At 42.0% G+C, this 16,549-nt stretch overlaps 1 protein-coding gene across 4 annotated transcripts in view; it reads right to left on the bottom strand.

Annotated features, from left to right (window-relative positions):
- Positions 1–353: 353 nt before the first annotated feature.
- ccdc85al (coiled-coil domain containing 85A, like) overlaps positions 354–16,549 on the bottom strand; it is a 34,019-nt gene continuing 17,823 nt past the window's right edge. For all 4 annotated transcript variants that reach the window (XM_044027935.1, XM_044027937.1, XM_044027934.1 and 1 more), the window contains 2 exons: positions 3,966–4,023; positions 354–1,496 (listed from right to left, as the gene is read on the bottom strand). In XM_044027935.1, the coding sequence (XP_043883870.1) occupies positions 1,478–1,496; positions 3,966–4,023 (77 nt within the window). In that variant the 3' untranslated portion in view covers positions 354–1,477. The remainder of the gene's footprint in view (positions 1,497–3,965; positions 4,024–16,549) is intronic.

Below are 16,549 nucleotides of genomic sequence, written 5' to 3'. Positions count from 1 at the left end.
GACAGAGGAAGGAAGTTCCAGTCATCTAAGTGGACATTGTTTCTCTTGTGTTGCTATTGTCCCCGATGTAACAGGAAGAGCCGGGAACATGTGGGCGGGGTCACGTTTAACATGTGCTGCAAAATTGATCTCTTTATTGCATGCGGTCACAATGCTGAGCAACAACTTGCCTTTTCTGACCCTTTTTTGTTCCTCTTATAGATTTTTTTTTCCCCCCCAACCTTAAAATTAGCTTTAATTTTAAGTCGGATGTGACCTTTCACTGCAGGGTCAGAGGTCGGCGGACACGCCACCCCCCCGCCCCCCAAATCGAATCAGCATGTTGAAATAAAACGCAAACAAGAGGTGCACTTTTACGTAAAGAAGTCTGTTTATTATTTGATATATATATCATATGCATTTTAATATAATAGTTCTAATACCAGTAAGTCAAAAATAATAATCATATTATATATAGATATATAGATATATATATAGAAAACTAATCCAATAATCTACTTTTTATTTGGACTTTAATTCCTTGTAAAAAAAAACAACAACATGGAGAAACGTATAATCTCCGCCCCAGCTTAAATATAGGCGCTTCAGGGGAGCAAAGAAGATAATACAAAAAAGAAAAGAAAATACACCTGAACATTGCATCTTATAGAACTAGAACATCTGTCAGCAGCTAGTAATGTTGATCATCTCGGTTTAAGACACAGGAAGTTGATTATTTTCTTTGCTAGAACATCTTTGACAAATTAGTTTTTTGTTTTGTTTGTTTTTCTTTTACGTTCAAGTTAAAAAGGTGTTTGCAAGGAACAAGAGACAAGATGGAGGCAATCATACAGTATGATGAGACCGGCTGGATTTGGAGACCAGAACACAGAACATTAGGTTACACCAGTCTTAGCGAGGATGACGGAGAGAGAGCGCGGGGGAAAATGGGAAGAACAGTGGGGGAGAAATGGAAGGGAGATAGAGGACAAAATAGCAAAACTGTTTAACTTGACAACAGCAGGATTTAGAAAGTTTCATTTATGTGCTTCTCCACCGGTGATCTACATTTGTAAACAGGGGGTAGCAGCACTAACAGTGCACAGTCCTTTCCATCTCCACTCACCAGCCCCCCTCCCCTCCTGCACTCTGGGTGCTCTCCAGGAGGTAGCCGTGTCACAGTTGGCAGGGAGAGATATCCAGTCTAATTTTAAAATTTAGCTGTGGCAGTCGTCACGGCGTGTACCGACCCGACGCTAATAGCATCCTCTCAGGGAAATCTCGTCTCCCCTCAGACTCTCGATATGTCGAAACAAAAAATGGAGGCAGGCTGTTTCGGGGCTGTGGACATGGATGAGGCCATGGGCGACAGACCGCAGGGGGCCGCGGGTGGCCGCGACCAGGGGCCTTCGTCGCGCCGATCAAGGCCAGAGACGCGGGAGGGCGTCACCTCCGCGACTTCTCCTCTGTGCGAGGAGCCCGTCGTTCCCATTTGAGGTCAAGAAGAGGCATCAAAGCTAGAAGAAAGCAACAAGAGACCCGGTTTAGATCAGTTTGTGAAATACTTGATCGATAATCACTTATAAGTAGTCATAAAAGGTACACAAGAAATCATCCATCACATCAGTCACAAACTGCAAGTACTCTGTGTTAGCGTTTCATCCAAATCCAATTAAATTTTATTTGATTAGTGGCAAATCACATCATACTTTATCCACATTTGATCACTGTTGTTATTCAACTTTAGTCTGTTTACAACTTTAACTTTATGTTATAAACACTAATTATACACTAGATGTTTTACTATCCAGCACAGTGGCAAATGCATCTGTACACGAGGAGTGTGAAATTTAACAGCAACATTAAGTTTGTATTTTTCTATCCTGAACAGCCTTTGGTTTGGTTTTCTTTCAGAAGAACATCAGAATTACAGCTGTCACTCATTAAAAAAATCCCACTTTAACAGGATGAAATGTGGCCTTCAAGAAAAAAAGCACGTTTGTTGGATAATTGCCTGCAACGTGAAAAGAATCCAATTCCACAGTGTGCGGTGATCCATTAGTCAACTTTTAATATTATTCAACTGTTTCATATTCAAACTTTATCTGAATAAAACAGGGGCTTTTTTTGACAGCAGATATTTGACTCGGTGTCAGACGTGTGTTGCTAATAACAGCTCAGTTTTATTCAAGTGTTAATTCCCTGAAGCGCTCGAATGGATATCAGCCGCCTTTAATTCATTATTTACACCCACGTTTCTTAGGTGACACATCAGGCAAACATGTCTCCTGTGGAAAAAAAAAAAAAGGCTTATTCACGTTGCCAGATAAGTAGAAGGTCACTCACAGTGAAACTCATCTTGAAGGTCATCTCATTGAGAGTTCTGACAACAACCCATTAAATCTGCAGATGCAAATCTTTGTTCATAAATGATCCGGACGCTAAACAATCTGCTGCTGCACAAGATGTCCACGGCCCATTAAGTATTAGCAAATGATTTATTAACAACAAATAAAGGCATTTGTTACAACATTAGCTGCGATTGTAAGAGGCACAATGTGCGGGGCTTTGGTGTATAGTAATGGTGGCGTGAATAGCTTCAAGTGAAGCGAGGCTTTTGTTGTTTTTGCAGTGAGGAGCCGAGGTGCAGCCATGGGACCTGACTTCAGTCTGCACTGCAAGCACATCCTTGTTGCTTTCCTCTGAGCTCACAAATCATGTGCTGACATAAAGTACACTTTCTTCCTCTTCCTACCTGAGTCACTGATATTTTTTCTGTATGAGGTACAGTAAGTGAGAGTGGGCGGAAACACTGCAGGCACAGGAGTGATGGGTGAAAATACTAATGTGCAGCCAAAGCCGGGAGACTGAAGTCACCGTATCTTTTAAGAGCATTTCACGACTGTGTGTGCGACTCGTGCCACTACACACTACATGGTAGTGCACATGTTCGTGAAGTCGCCGGGGGGCACAACTACCCTCTAAAGTGGGGGGGAAAGTCTTGTCTTGCACTCATTAAATATTAACACAGCCATCTCGCCCTCCCACTGGGAGCTGAATGAAGATGTAGGATGGTGCACAGGGACAGGAAAGGGTCACCTCTAACTCTGTAGTCCTAATGTAAACCCACTGTGATTACACCTGGGCCAGAGCAAGCACATGCAAGCACATTAGTCATCTGGGGACTCGTGCATCACGCTTAAGTCACTGAGTGACCCTACAATGACGCGGGGTCACAATGGAAAGCATAACTATCCACTTTTAGAACGGCTCCGCGTCTGGGTGTAAATTCCCCATTCATTTGGTTTCACTCATTGATATTTCAGGAAATCCTTCTAAAAACAGATTTAACATAGATACCAGGCGGATACCAGCTTCAAGGTGAATTGTGATCATAAAACTTTTGAGACAAAGTGGGAAAAAAGTCAAAGTTACAAGAGTGTGTTCCAGCAGGGTCAGAAATTAGTGATGGCTCAGGGCGAAATGCCCCTAAAATATCTGAAATGTTCCTTGAAATTTGCATGTAATTAGTTTTTAGTGCCCCTGTCAAAGAGATAGACACAGTAGATCCCATAGCCCACAAAGTTATTTGCCTATTACAAGTGTTTTCATATTGGTTCACCTGTCGATTACTTTCTCAATTACTCGAGTAATCGTTTGGTCAATAAAATGTCAGTAAATGTTGAAAAATGTCGACCAGTGTTTGTCAAACCTGGAAATGAAATTTAAGAATATATATGTACATATATATATATATATATATATATATATATATATATATATATATATATATATATATATACTATAGTGCACCATGAATTGGTGCACTATAGTTTTACATGTAACACACATGCAACCTCCAACCCAACAATTAAATGTAAATAGGTTTCAAGACTCAAGTAAAAGGAAGTGCACGATTCATGCAATTTCTATTCACTCCAAAGCTCTAATTGACACAAAAAAACAAGGTGGTGAGGAGTTCTTACCTGTCCCATAACTTGACATTTCTACAGTTGTTTGTGCAGCAGCCAGCTGATATCAAAGCTGTGACCAAGAGACAAGAGGAGGGAGAGAGGGAGAGAGAGAGAGAGAGATGGAAGATTAGAAGAGTTTAAATTGTGTTGTTTTGATGGCGGAAGAGCGCCTCATTAATCAATAATGACAGAGCTGATGTCTGTCTGTTTAGACTGCCAAAACCAGGAAAAATGACTCATACATAAAACATGTTGATGGAGCGCTACCAGTTGTTGTTATGAGCCGGAAATATAGTGCATGTAAAAAGTGGATTGGGTTTGTTTTAGAAAATGACTGTGACACTCGGAAAACGGACAGAATAGTAAATGAGGGAGCAGTTTGGCACTTAAAGTAAAGTAAATAGCTTTTTCTTTAGTGCAAGAATTCTGACGAGACAGTTGATGAACTATGACGTTTTTCCAGATCAACGACAGTTTATTCATCCATCAGTCATCCATTGCGGCAGCTACAATGCGTACTTAGCACAAATATACACATTCTTTCTAACTAGCTATTACTGGGGAATAACTCTTGGAATACAGAACATACATGGAACTTGTATGCAGTTTTAAAATAAGCAAGTATTGGCGCTGGCTCTCTTAAACCTGCAGTGGGACCCTAATTAATGTTATTGGTAAAACTCCTACCATTTTATGTCAAGAAATAAAAAGATTCAGAGCGACAACAGCGTTCACAGGGCGGCTGAGTGAGAATCATATAGAAAGTTTGTGTTTCAAGTGGCGCTACAGTTGGAGCTAGTAGCATGACTTTGCTGTCCAATTACACCGCTGCCTCTGTCCCAGTATACAAGCAACAATGGAGAATTGATTTATTGAATGTGTGTGTGTGTGACTCTGTTCTGCTCCAGGGGAAGAAACTCACCCCTTTTGGCTTGTTTGTATCAGGCAGTTTCCAGTTAAGCGTGCAGCTAGCTGTTAGCATGTCAAGCACCATTCAGAGTCTTCCTAGCGTCCATTTACTTCAAAAATATCCAATTAATTAAGCTGACAGAGCATAAAATCAGTCTTCTTGTCCGTCCAAAAAAGTGTACGAGCTGAAATTCCACTATGTTTTTGTCACAGTTGTCTAATTCTTCTGTGTTAAATGACGGTGGGAACTGTGGGGTATGTACAGAGCACCCAAGTCAGCTTGGGGCTAACCCTGGTCCGACAGAGTTATACATTATATGCAGTAGTAACTTAATGTAGACTAACATGTTTACATGTCGGGGTGGGTCAAAACTGGAGTTTATAGCAGGATAATGGCGGAGTTCAATACATAGACTGTATGCAATGTGTTCTCTCTGTTGTGAATAAACAGAGAAATCCTGACGTTTTGTTTTCTTCAGTTATCGTGATGTATCGCGTGATGTATTGTTTTGCAATATATTGATTATGCCAGAATCATTGTTTTGTTAAAGTATTGGTATCATGGACCATGTATCACGTATTGTGATTACCACCCCTACTTACAAAGTTCTGTTTTTTATAATGTACACTTCATTGAGTGTGTAAAATGAAAAGCAGTGACAGGGGACAAAGAGGGAAGACAGTCTTTGGTTTCATAACTGAACAGCTTTGTTCACTGAATGTTGGGTCACGCTCTCTCAAGTACAGTTCAAGATAACATCACACTACTGGACTGAAATTGACTCTATCCTGACACACGTGACCTCTGGTCTCTTTGCTGTTTTGATTTGCTGTCCAACGCAATGATGTTATTTATATACAATATAAGTTATTTTTAAATAAAAAAGTTTTCTCTTATAATGTGTTGGCTTTTGAGCAGTAACAAAAAAAGCTCTATCCTTCCTTCAAAACAATTCTATTATTTTCACTCGCTTCGTTCTCTGCCTCTCCTTCTCTCGCTCCACTCCACTATTTCCTCCCCATGAGTCCATAATCGTATTTTCAGCACATTTCCTCTCCTTGGCGCACCAACATCCCACATTAAAGATTCATGACGCTCTTGTGACCGCAGAGTTCTGCGGAAGATTTCCAGGGGCCGCCTTCACCTCCACCTACCCCTTTCCTCACTCTGTTTGTCTTTAATGGGGGAGGAGGCAAGACGGCACTGAGAGGTATGAAACGTCTTTAAAGGGTGGTAGCGATCAGCAGCTGTGGGGCATTTTCATTTGGAGGTCAGGATGTTTGGGGTGGGATTGATTTCATGGTTAGTCCGGAGCTTATAGACCTGTTAGAGAGCAGTAAGTACACGATCACGTGCATCCCGCTTCCTGCAAACACACAGACACACTAAAAGTCGACAGGATGCGTAGCTGATAGCTATTAAGCTGATTTATTTGGAGGAAGGACTTTGTCTTAACATGCTCTAATGGATCGATGCAGACATAGAGTGGTGTAACAGTGACACCCCTGCAGTTTGTGAATGCGGTTTATGATTGATGACAGAGAAACAATTCCTTATCCTAACCTTTTTGAAAGCCTCTTTCACAGAAAAATGACGGGTGTGCTGTTAGATGATTATTTACTCCTGATTATTTTGTATGGGAAACAAAAACAAAAGTGACCACAAATGCTTCTGTTGCTCTTCGCGTTTACATTTTTGGTGGTGCATACCAACGCAGCTGCAGCAGCTTTGTATACATACCCTCCATAACTAACACACGATAAATCTGGCTTAACACACTCACAGCAACTCAGCTCAGCAACCACAACGTCGAGGGCACATGACAGAGAGCAGCTGCTAATGAGATGATCTGCAAGGTCTCTATAGGTTACACATATTTACACATCACTTCACCTTTGTTGTTCACACACTCACAGGTACGCGCTTGCATGCTTGGCGTATTTCCTCATTTTTAATAAATGGCTATGATTGATTGAACCTCCGAGTCCCGGATACCCGCTGCTTATAAACTGAGCCATTTTATATACTATAGACAGCACTCTGTGGGATTTTGAATTGGTTTTGCATTAATCTCTTTGTGTCTCCTTTATTATCTCACTACAGAGTCTTAAAAGAAAGCGATTGTGGTGGGGCCTACACATCAGCATCTAACGTCGTTTTCTGTTACTACAGTACGGCCTCAGAGTGGGCGGAGTCCACTTTTATTTTGGAGTTTTATTTTGAAATAATTACCATTGTTTCAGTTTCAGTGTCTGCTTCCTGTGAAGTTTCCCTCAACTGTGATTACCTGCCCCGCCCTGATGTGTTTCACCTGTTTATCGTTATCCCTCCACCTGTGTATTTAGCCTGCATGTTTCCTGTGTCTGCTGACCAGTAAACGTCCTCGCCGTTATTTAAGATCAGTTGCTTTAGCCTTTTGACCTCTTTTGTTGCCTTGTGCGTTTTTGGAAAACCAGTTTTTTTTTTTCAAATACCAGTAAAAGGTGTTTTCTTCTCTTCAAACTGAGACTGTTGTCGAGCTGTGCGTTTGAGTCCGCATTCTAGTTTTATACACGACTCCGCCTGACACTGTCACTGAATTAATATACAGCAGAATGGGTTCTGATGGGGCTCACAACCGCGTCAGATGTTAGGTGTTGAGATTTTAGAAATGTCCTTGCTGGAGATTAACATAAGTCTTAGTCTAGAGTAACTGGATCTACAGTTCTGCATTGTTAAATTACTTTCGTGCTAACCCTAACCCGGACATCAATCTGTTGAAGTCACGTTTTAGTATCGGCTCAGCTCGCTCGGAACCTCACCAGAGCAGGTACTGAAAGTACCAGGTACCAGGTACTATCACTAAAAAACCTGGTGTTGTGGCAAATAAGCGAATTCTCACATGAAAGGAAGACTTATGGGGACAGGTATAAACGTGGAGGTTGTTATTTTCCTGTCATTAAACAGTGCCATCAATTTTAATATCATAATGACAAGTTTAAAATAAAACATCATCTACTTTAAAATTGTTTCTGTGTGTCGTCCCTGTGACAGTCTGGCCTCATGACTGAAAGTAAAGTGGGACGGACAGGTACGTAGATGGACAGACAGACGGATCATGTACGTTATATTGGGGAATTTGATGAGTTTACATTTTTAAAGAACAATCAGTTGACAATAGAGCTGCAACTAACGATTATTTTCATAATCGATCCATTACCGTCTCGTCGTTTAATCGTTTGGTCCTTAAAATGTCAGAAAACCTTTAAAAAATGTCGATCGGTGTTTGTCAAACCTGGAAATGTCTTGTTTGATTAACATTTGGTGATTTATTTGTTATCCAGAGCAAAGAAATGAAGAAAATACTCACATTTAAGAAGCTTAAACAATCGGAAATCTCGTTTTAATCATGAAAAAATCTTCGAAGCGATTAATCGATGATCAAAATAGTTGTCGGTTAATTAAGATTTGCTGAATGGACTTATCCCTCTTTTCCCATGAAAATAAACGTGCTGTGGTCCATCAGTGACATCTCAGCATTTTGTGAATGACGCCAGACTCCTGAAACACATTAACGTTGGTGCTGAGTGAATATTATATCAAGTGTCCTCCACACAATGGGATCAGTAGCAGATGTGTTCCAGATGATTTTCCAGAATAAACACATGCTGAAAGGACCTTGTCGTCGCCCTCCTTGTATGAAGGGTGGCGTCCCTCTGCTCCTGAGCTTGTCTGGGGTGAGTTTCTAAGCATGGTTACGATATCTGCCTCATTGGATTGTCATTGGTGTCGATCTGACCCCACGCTCAACTGTACTTACAGAGAGTATAACGTGAAGACAGCCAGGAGTGCACAGTGAGAAAACACACACACACACACACACACACAGCATGAAACTGTTCATGTGACAGCTGGTGGGAACAATGCGGTTTCTTGTTCAACGTGTCATGCTCACTTAGTTCCCGGCCTTTATATCAAACCTCAGCTGCACAAGCACAAGAACAGTTTACTGCCTAAATAGATTTGCTGTCTCAAGGTTGGCAGTCACACGCTCACAGGTCACAAGATTGCAATCTGCTGTCTCATGATGAAGCAGTCTCTCGGCCACATGCTGAGATCCGGCAAATCCTTTTAAGAAAAGTGAATTTCAACGGTGGCAAGTGAACGGCGCTCTTCTTTTGAACCCTAACCTCCGTGTGTGAGAAATCATCCGGCTCACTTGGATGCAGTTTGTTGATTTAGTTATGAACAGGGCGTTAAATGCAAAATTGGATTTTAACCGGATGTGAGAGATGTGTGGAGTGGATGGGTTTCACTGTGGGTCAGGGCAGGAGTATATAGATAATGTGATTAAGCCAGAATAATGTGGGATCTAAGCTCCCTTAGAGTCCACCTCTGTACATCAGAGCTCGGGTGAAAGGCTCTAAATTTCCTCACAAAGAGATCTGTGAGATTGGTTTGGGAGAAGCTGCTCCCTCGCTGGATAAATCACTGGTACAAATAATGAACCTTTTGCCCTCTGCAGGCACACACCAATTATTAACCTGATAAAAATCATCATTGTATCCTTCACTTTTGGTTGTTAAAGGGTGCTGTTAACAAAATCAGACCCCGTGCAGAAGGATTCAAGGACCGTAACAATAAAGCAGCTCGGGAAACAAAAAACAACGGTGGGTAATTTGTTAAAACCTGTAATCAGGGTGCTATTGATGTTTAAATCAAGACAGAAAACACGTGAATGTTTCTCAGCGCTCTCTGATCTGTCAGGCCTCGCGCGCACACACACACACAAAGATACACACCTCCATTCTCTCAACTTACAGGATCAATGCAAGGTAATTTCACATGGCCATTCCCTCAGTTCTCCTAAAAATCTGCCGCATAAATAATTCAGGCTGACGGTGAAGGAAAGCCTGTGGAGATGCACGGTGGATCAGTGACCTTCCGTTGGGCTAGCAGTCAGTCAGACAATAAGAGGGAGACAAACAGTCGGTCAGTCAGTCGGTAAGGACGCCTGGCTCGTCGTCAGGCGGCTGGGTGCAACTATGGAACATAAGGGGGAAATCAGAATGCGTAATATGGACTTCTCCAGGAAACACACACACACACACACTGAGAGGAAACAATCTGCAGGATATTTCTGTAGTTAAGTCAGTGATAATAGTGCTGTGGGTAACAGTGAGTCACAGGAAGGCCCAGACTTGTGACGCCAAGTCCATGAAGCACTCCGGGTCTTTGGTTGTTCCTGTTCTGTTGTAGTGTAGCAACACGCCGGTTGCCAGTCATGAATGCACGTTAGCTGTCAGTCATTGCTATGGAGACACAAGCGGTGTGTGAGAATGAGTGAATGAGGCTCCAGATCGTAACAAACAGAGGACTCTTACGCTGGGAACTTCATGTAACGAGGTTCCCATAGATACAAATATCTCAAATAATCATCTATTTAGTTTGTGACACTTTGTCCATTTGGGCCCTTGCATGAAGTACACATGGCTGCAAAACCATCAAGCGATTATACACCGAGACTCAACATACTAGGAAGCATTAGCCTCCTAAATATTACACACTTGACCTTTTACTTCAAAATCATGTTTTAGTCGTTTTCTACAGGCCTTATTTGCAACATAAAATGATGTCGATCTCACACATCAGCTGACAACGTCTTGTTTGTTGAATGTCGTAAAAATGCACAAAATGTAAAAATAGCTAGCTTACCGGCTAAACCTGGCTAATGCACACGACGGTACCAACCTAACCCACTAAAAGTGAGTGTGAATACGTGTATCAAATGTATAATAATCATATATAATACTTCAACTTATCACTTCACCATGTCCATTTGGTGTCGTTCCCTGAAATGTGCTTTATAGGCATGGGCCAATGAGTTATCGACTCGTCAAAAAAAAGAATTGCATTGAAAAAGTTTTCAGTAATTGAATTAATGAATCAAAAACATATTTGGTTCTTTAAATGTCAAAAAAATGTCCATTGGTGTTTGCCAAACCTGGAATTGACAATATTGTGAAGTTTTTGCTTCAGGCTACATCATAAAGTCAGAATCTCATACCGTCCTGTGCCTGCCTATAATAAATTGCTTTTGGAAGGAATATTTGCTTTTCATACTGTAACAGATTAGGGTGTGTTTTTTTTGTATCTTGGGCTGATAAATGAGTTGTATTCTTGGAAATCCTACCGAGTTTTGCTTGATGACATTTTCCTCCATTTCAACTCCTATTTGTTATCAGATTAGACAAAGAGAACAAAAAAATAAATAAATAAAACCAAGAGAAAACTCCATCTTGCTGTTGGAAATAATGTCATCTGTTTCCTGTGTGATGAAGCAGGTGAAAGGGATTTCATTGAGTCCCTGGTATCTGGAGTGTGGCTCACTGTGAGGCTGGAGACTCGCTGGAGACTGTGCACGGACTAGGGAATGAAACTCACTGGTGAAGAGCTGGGTAATTGGTGCCCTGTAGGCTGATCGGGGGCTACTGGAGTTGTGTGTGTCTGTGTGTGTGTGCGTCTACATCAAAACAGAGCACACAATCATGTCAAACTTGCAGGAATGACACTATACTATCACCAAGAATGTCTTTATTTTGTCATAAACATACATTATGCTCATTTAGCGAGATGGACGAGTGGGAGATCAATCTTTCCATCAGTCACATTCAAACAAAAGGGTTCAAATCCCCACACTGTCACAGAGACTTACAGAAGCGAGAGCTGTCACAGCATCAGCCCTTAACTCCTCTTTTGTTGCCTCGGTCCTCCCGTGTTCAAGTCCCCGCAGCATCTACGAGGGTCTGGAGCTGACAGTCGCGCTGATGAGGTGCGCGTTGCCTGCGATGATTCTCAAAGGTGGATGAAATATTTAAGCAGACATTTGCAAGATAAACTGCTGTTGTCCTATTTTAACATGTCACTGCCCATCACTACTCAGCGCTGATGAATAATATAACAGGACTGCGGTTTGTGTGCGTGTGTGTGTGGGGCTCAGATGGGTGGGGATGAGACGCAGCATTGGTAATTTCACCAGCTGTAAATGATGTTCGACTCTAAGGCATCCCAGAGTTCTTTGCTGCCTCGTTTAGCACAATAGCTCTGCATTTTATGTCTTCTGTCTTCCCGGCGTCCCACAAGCCCTTCAAACATGTTTCTACTTAATCACACGGCCTTGTCTCCACCCTCCTTAATGAACACAACTAATCATCTTAAAGGGGGCCGACGCGTGATGCAGTGTATTACATCAGGTGTTGCAACGGAAAGTAAAAAAGAACAACAACAAAAAAACCAATAGTGGCAGTTTGCTGCAATGCGATGCAATGAAAAAAAACATTTTAAGGTAATGTTCCATCACAAAACGCCTAAAGGATGAGTTGACATTACGCCTGTGAGTCGTGCCAATGGGTTTACATCAGGGGTGACAAGAATTTGCATTTCTCTCCTGTTTAAATCCTAGACACGTCTCACACAACTCCTCTCACATTTAAAGAGTGGAAAAAAAAAAAAAGATTCACAGCACTCTGTTACACGAGATTAAAAGCCCCCCGCACCCCCTGAACCACCACGCGTAAATAATATAACAGCAGCACAGAAAGTTTGGCCATCAAGTTACAAACTCTTTCACACTAAAATGAGCAGGTTGGGCTGCAACTAACGGTTATGGCGCTTTTCCACGACACAGTTCCGGCACGGCACGTTTTTGTTTGCTTTTCCATCTTTCCCAAGGTTCCAAGCGAGCAGAGATAATACTGTCTGCCACTGATTGGTCAGAGTGTCGACACTGATCAATTCAAAAGACTTAAAAATCCTGAAAACGTGGGTTAATCTCGTGACCCCTTCCGCCATATTTCAGCTCTGTGGTCATGTAGAAAGTACTGAATGATTCCATGAACAAATCTTTTTAATCGACTGATTCTAATGATTCAGTACACCCGAAAACAAATGCTTTACTAGATTACTAGGTGTGTGCTATGATGACTCCGCCCACAATGGAATGGAAAACCATACCAAACTGTGTAGAGTCAAGCCGTGCTGGAGCTGTATAGTGGAAAAGCGCCATTATTTCCACAATTGATTCATCTGTTGATAATTGTCCCGATTAATTGAGTAATCGTTTGGTAAAATGTTCAAAAATGTTGATCAGTGTTTCTCAAATCTGGAAATGATCGAAAAAATATTCAGTTTCAATGATTTATTTGTTATTTGGAGCAAATAAACCAGAACATACTCACATTTATGAAGCTGAAAAACTATTAGCAGGTTTACCTGGGATTCCTTTTTTTAAACCCAGGTGCCTTTAACGTCATCACTGTTACCAGTGGTTCCTGTTTGCTGTGGGTTCTTCTTTCACCCGTATGAATTGTGAGCGTGGAGCTCAGTGACAATATTACAGTGGTTATTATTTTGTAGATTTTAATTCAGTCCCTCTTGAAATAGATCATTCGAACGGATCCATGTGATGAAATAAAAGATTGAGCTAATTGTTTTTGAGTTCTTATTAATGCCGACGGGAGCTGAATCCAATAAAAACCTGCATACACTGCAGTGCAGACGTTGTGAGTGAATGACAATTACACACATTCCCACTGGTCAAAAGTGTTTCTTTCCACCGGTGGGAATGAGACATTAATCACATGTTTAACCTGCAGCCACGGGGATAACGGCGCCAAAGGAGACAGGTAATGACATCTTTTGCTGTAACAGTAAGTGTGAAATCACGATCAGTCAAGTCAAGTCTGTGGCAGTGAACTGAAAGTGATTTCAATATCTCAAAGACCAGAAGAAATCTGGAAAATTGAACTTGATATGAATATATCAGCGGTGCCCATCATTTCACAGTGGTAAGATAAGCCCGTTCATTCGTAGTAATGAGCGCTGCACACGTGCCCTGCTGTCATCCTCGTCAGACCAGACATTACATCAAACGCACATAATGCAGCAATACGGGCAGGAGATAAATGGACGCCCCAGGAAATGGATAACTACATCCTGGGTGTTGTAAGAGCGGAGAGATAACGGCGATGTCAGCTGCAGCACTTTTGACATGTTGTTTTCTCGATACGTTATCGCACTTTCTATCCGCTCTCTTAACAGATGGTGGGGCCGTAAAAAAAACCATCACAGTGGCAGCAGCAGCAGCAGCAAAGCATCGCAACACTGCTGCTTGACCAGCATTACAAGTGCACCACAGAAAATGGTAGCCCAGCATGAGAGGGAAATGACTAAGAAATGCTAATGTACCGCCTCTTAAAAGCTGAATGCATACGTATTAAATGCATTTTATGCCTGAGTCCCACTCTCAAATGTCCTCATCTGCCTGTTGAACTTCAGAAAGGAGTAAATATTAGTCACAGCTTTACTTGCTGTGCATTTGCTTTAAACGCTGTGAATGAGCTCAATTTGTTCAGATATCAAATCACAATTGAAACCTTTGTACAATAAGCTGCTTTGTTTACAAGGTAGAAAATGCTGTTAAATGTTTCTTTAAAACTGCAGATTTTTCTGAACCCATGCTACTCATATAATATTGGAGTTTTTACATCTTACAGTGCTTTTCCATTATACAGTCCGAGCACTACTCTACTCGGTTTGGTATGAGGCACTTTGTTTTCCATCTATAGTGCTGCTGTGGCGTTGTTTTATACGCGACACAAACACACAAACTAATGACTTGTAAAGCAGTTGTTTTCAGTGTTCTGAATCAATAGAATCACTTAGTTAAAAAGATTTGTTCACCGAATGGTTCAGAACTGAACTGAAATACAGCTGAACGGGTTGTGGTTCGGCTCACGATCACTAAATACACCAGACTCTTCTGTTAAATATGGAGATTTTAGAGAGATTTCCTTCCTAATTGTTGGAGATTAACGCATGTTTCAGGATTATTAGCTGATCTACAGTTCGGCATTGTTCGTTTTGATTCTTGTGGCGGACGTCGTGCTCACGACTCTTCCACTGACAACACTCTCTGACCAATCAGTGGCCGGCAGTCTGTTGACGTCACATTTTAGTATCGGCTCTGCTCGCGTGGAACCTAGCAGTAACAGGTACTATGACCAATGGAAAAGCAAAAAAACGGGAAGACTTGAACCGAGGCGAGTAGTTCTCGAACTGTATAATGGAAAAGCGCTGTTTGTTGTTGTTTTCTTTTACAATACACATCGTACCTGACAGTCCTCTCCTTAGCTGACTTGCTCAGCTGGAGCGTGTATTTAAATCACTCGTCAAAGTCATGCAACTATGACTGAAGTGATGTTACGCAGCAAAAGGGTGGTTACTGCTGCTGAGTTTGGGACTGACGGAGGTTTCCCTGAGGCCCGGTCTCTGAACTTCCAGTTAATTACTTGGCCTAGCAAAGCTAATTTCCTCTCAGCTCAGCGGGCCATTCCCCACTGGCATGGCGTAAGAGGACAAAGATTGTTCTCCATTCCACTGGGTTTGCATGTCTACTGGATGAGTGGGGCTACTGTGGAACATTTGTCACGTCCCTCCGGGGGTTTGAGCTGGAGTGACAAACAGTGCACGCCAAGCGGCCTCCTTCATAAAGCACACAGCGACTGGTGGGGGAGAGAATCCTCCAACAGGTAAATCCTTATTGTTTTGATATAGGAACATCTGGATACAGCGCAAGCTTGTTATTAAGATTGTAAATGTTCTTCTCAGCAATAATTTCCTTTGCCTACCCTAATTTAAAAATGAGGTCATCAAAAATATTTTATTTTCTACATGTCAGACACATTTCACACCTTAATTTCCATCATTACTCTTATCGTATTGCTGGAATGACCATTATAGGAGCAAAAATAAATCCTGCTTTGTATAAGCAGTGCACAACAAAGAGGGAATAAATGGCTGCATCGGGGAGGAGCATGCAACTGACAGCGACTGGATTAAAAATGACAATGATATACACCAGGGCCTGATAAACAAAAACCTAATCATGCACTGCTTGGTTAATGGCTGCTCTGACGGCCTATGTGCAAGGTTGTTTGGGATAATTGATCTCAAGTGTGATTACAAATTCAAATGCCATGAAAGCATTTAAACATAACATTTCTCCCTTGTGGAGCTGCGATGAAAACATCCAACTCTGCTGTAGATGCAACTTTTTTTTTTAACCTACTCGCATTCCTTCACAGCCTCAGACGATGAAACCCAAGGGACAGGAACTCTGGATCATGTGCTTGAACATGTACACAACATGCCTCGGGTTCAAGATGTGATGAGCGGTAAAGTCAACATGACTACAGTTGACAAAAGGCTTCTTCACATAAAAACACTCCATTTTCAGATACACTGGACATGCACACGCCAGTGTATACGGGAAGCACATGATCTCCTCTGCAGTGGCAGAAAATATTACTGACGGGAAACAACAATGTTCTTATTAGACACACACTACAATGCAGCGTCTTCGTTCTGAGGCCCTAGTGTGGATGCAGCCCGAGATTGGCACCAGCGGCGAGGCTGTCTGGCAATAACACGAATGCATATGTGTTACAGCGGTCTATTTCTCCCTCAAATCCTTTCATGCCGCGCAGCTGTGACAAATACGCGAGTTTCGCGATGCCGTTCGGGAGCGTGAGACTCATCGTTTGCCGAGGGAGTTGCTTTCCATCCAGCACCTTGGCAGACGGGCGAGGGAGAGGATGGAGTGGCGTCAGCGGATGAGGAGAAGATGTGTTACGGAGAGGAAGCGCGG

Source organism: Solea senegalensis, linkage group LG6 (genome assembly GCF_019176455.1).
Source record: "Solea senegalensis isolate Sse05_10M linkage group LG6, IFAPA_SoseM_1, whole genome shotgun sequence".
Lineage (NCBI taxonomy): Eukaryota > Metazoa > Chordata > Actinopteri > Pleuronectiformes > Soleidae > Solea > Solea senegalensis.
The sequence above is the reverse complement of the archived record's forward strand: the minus strand, read 5'-3'. Positions and strand labels throughout refer to the sequence as shown.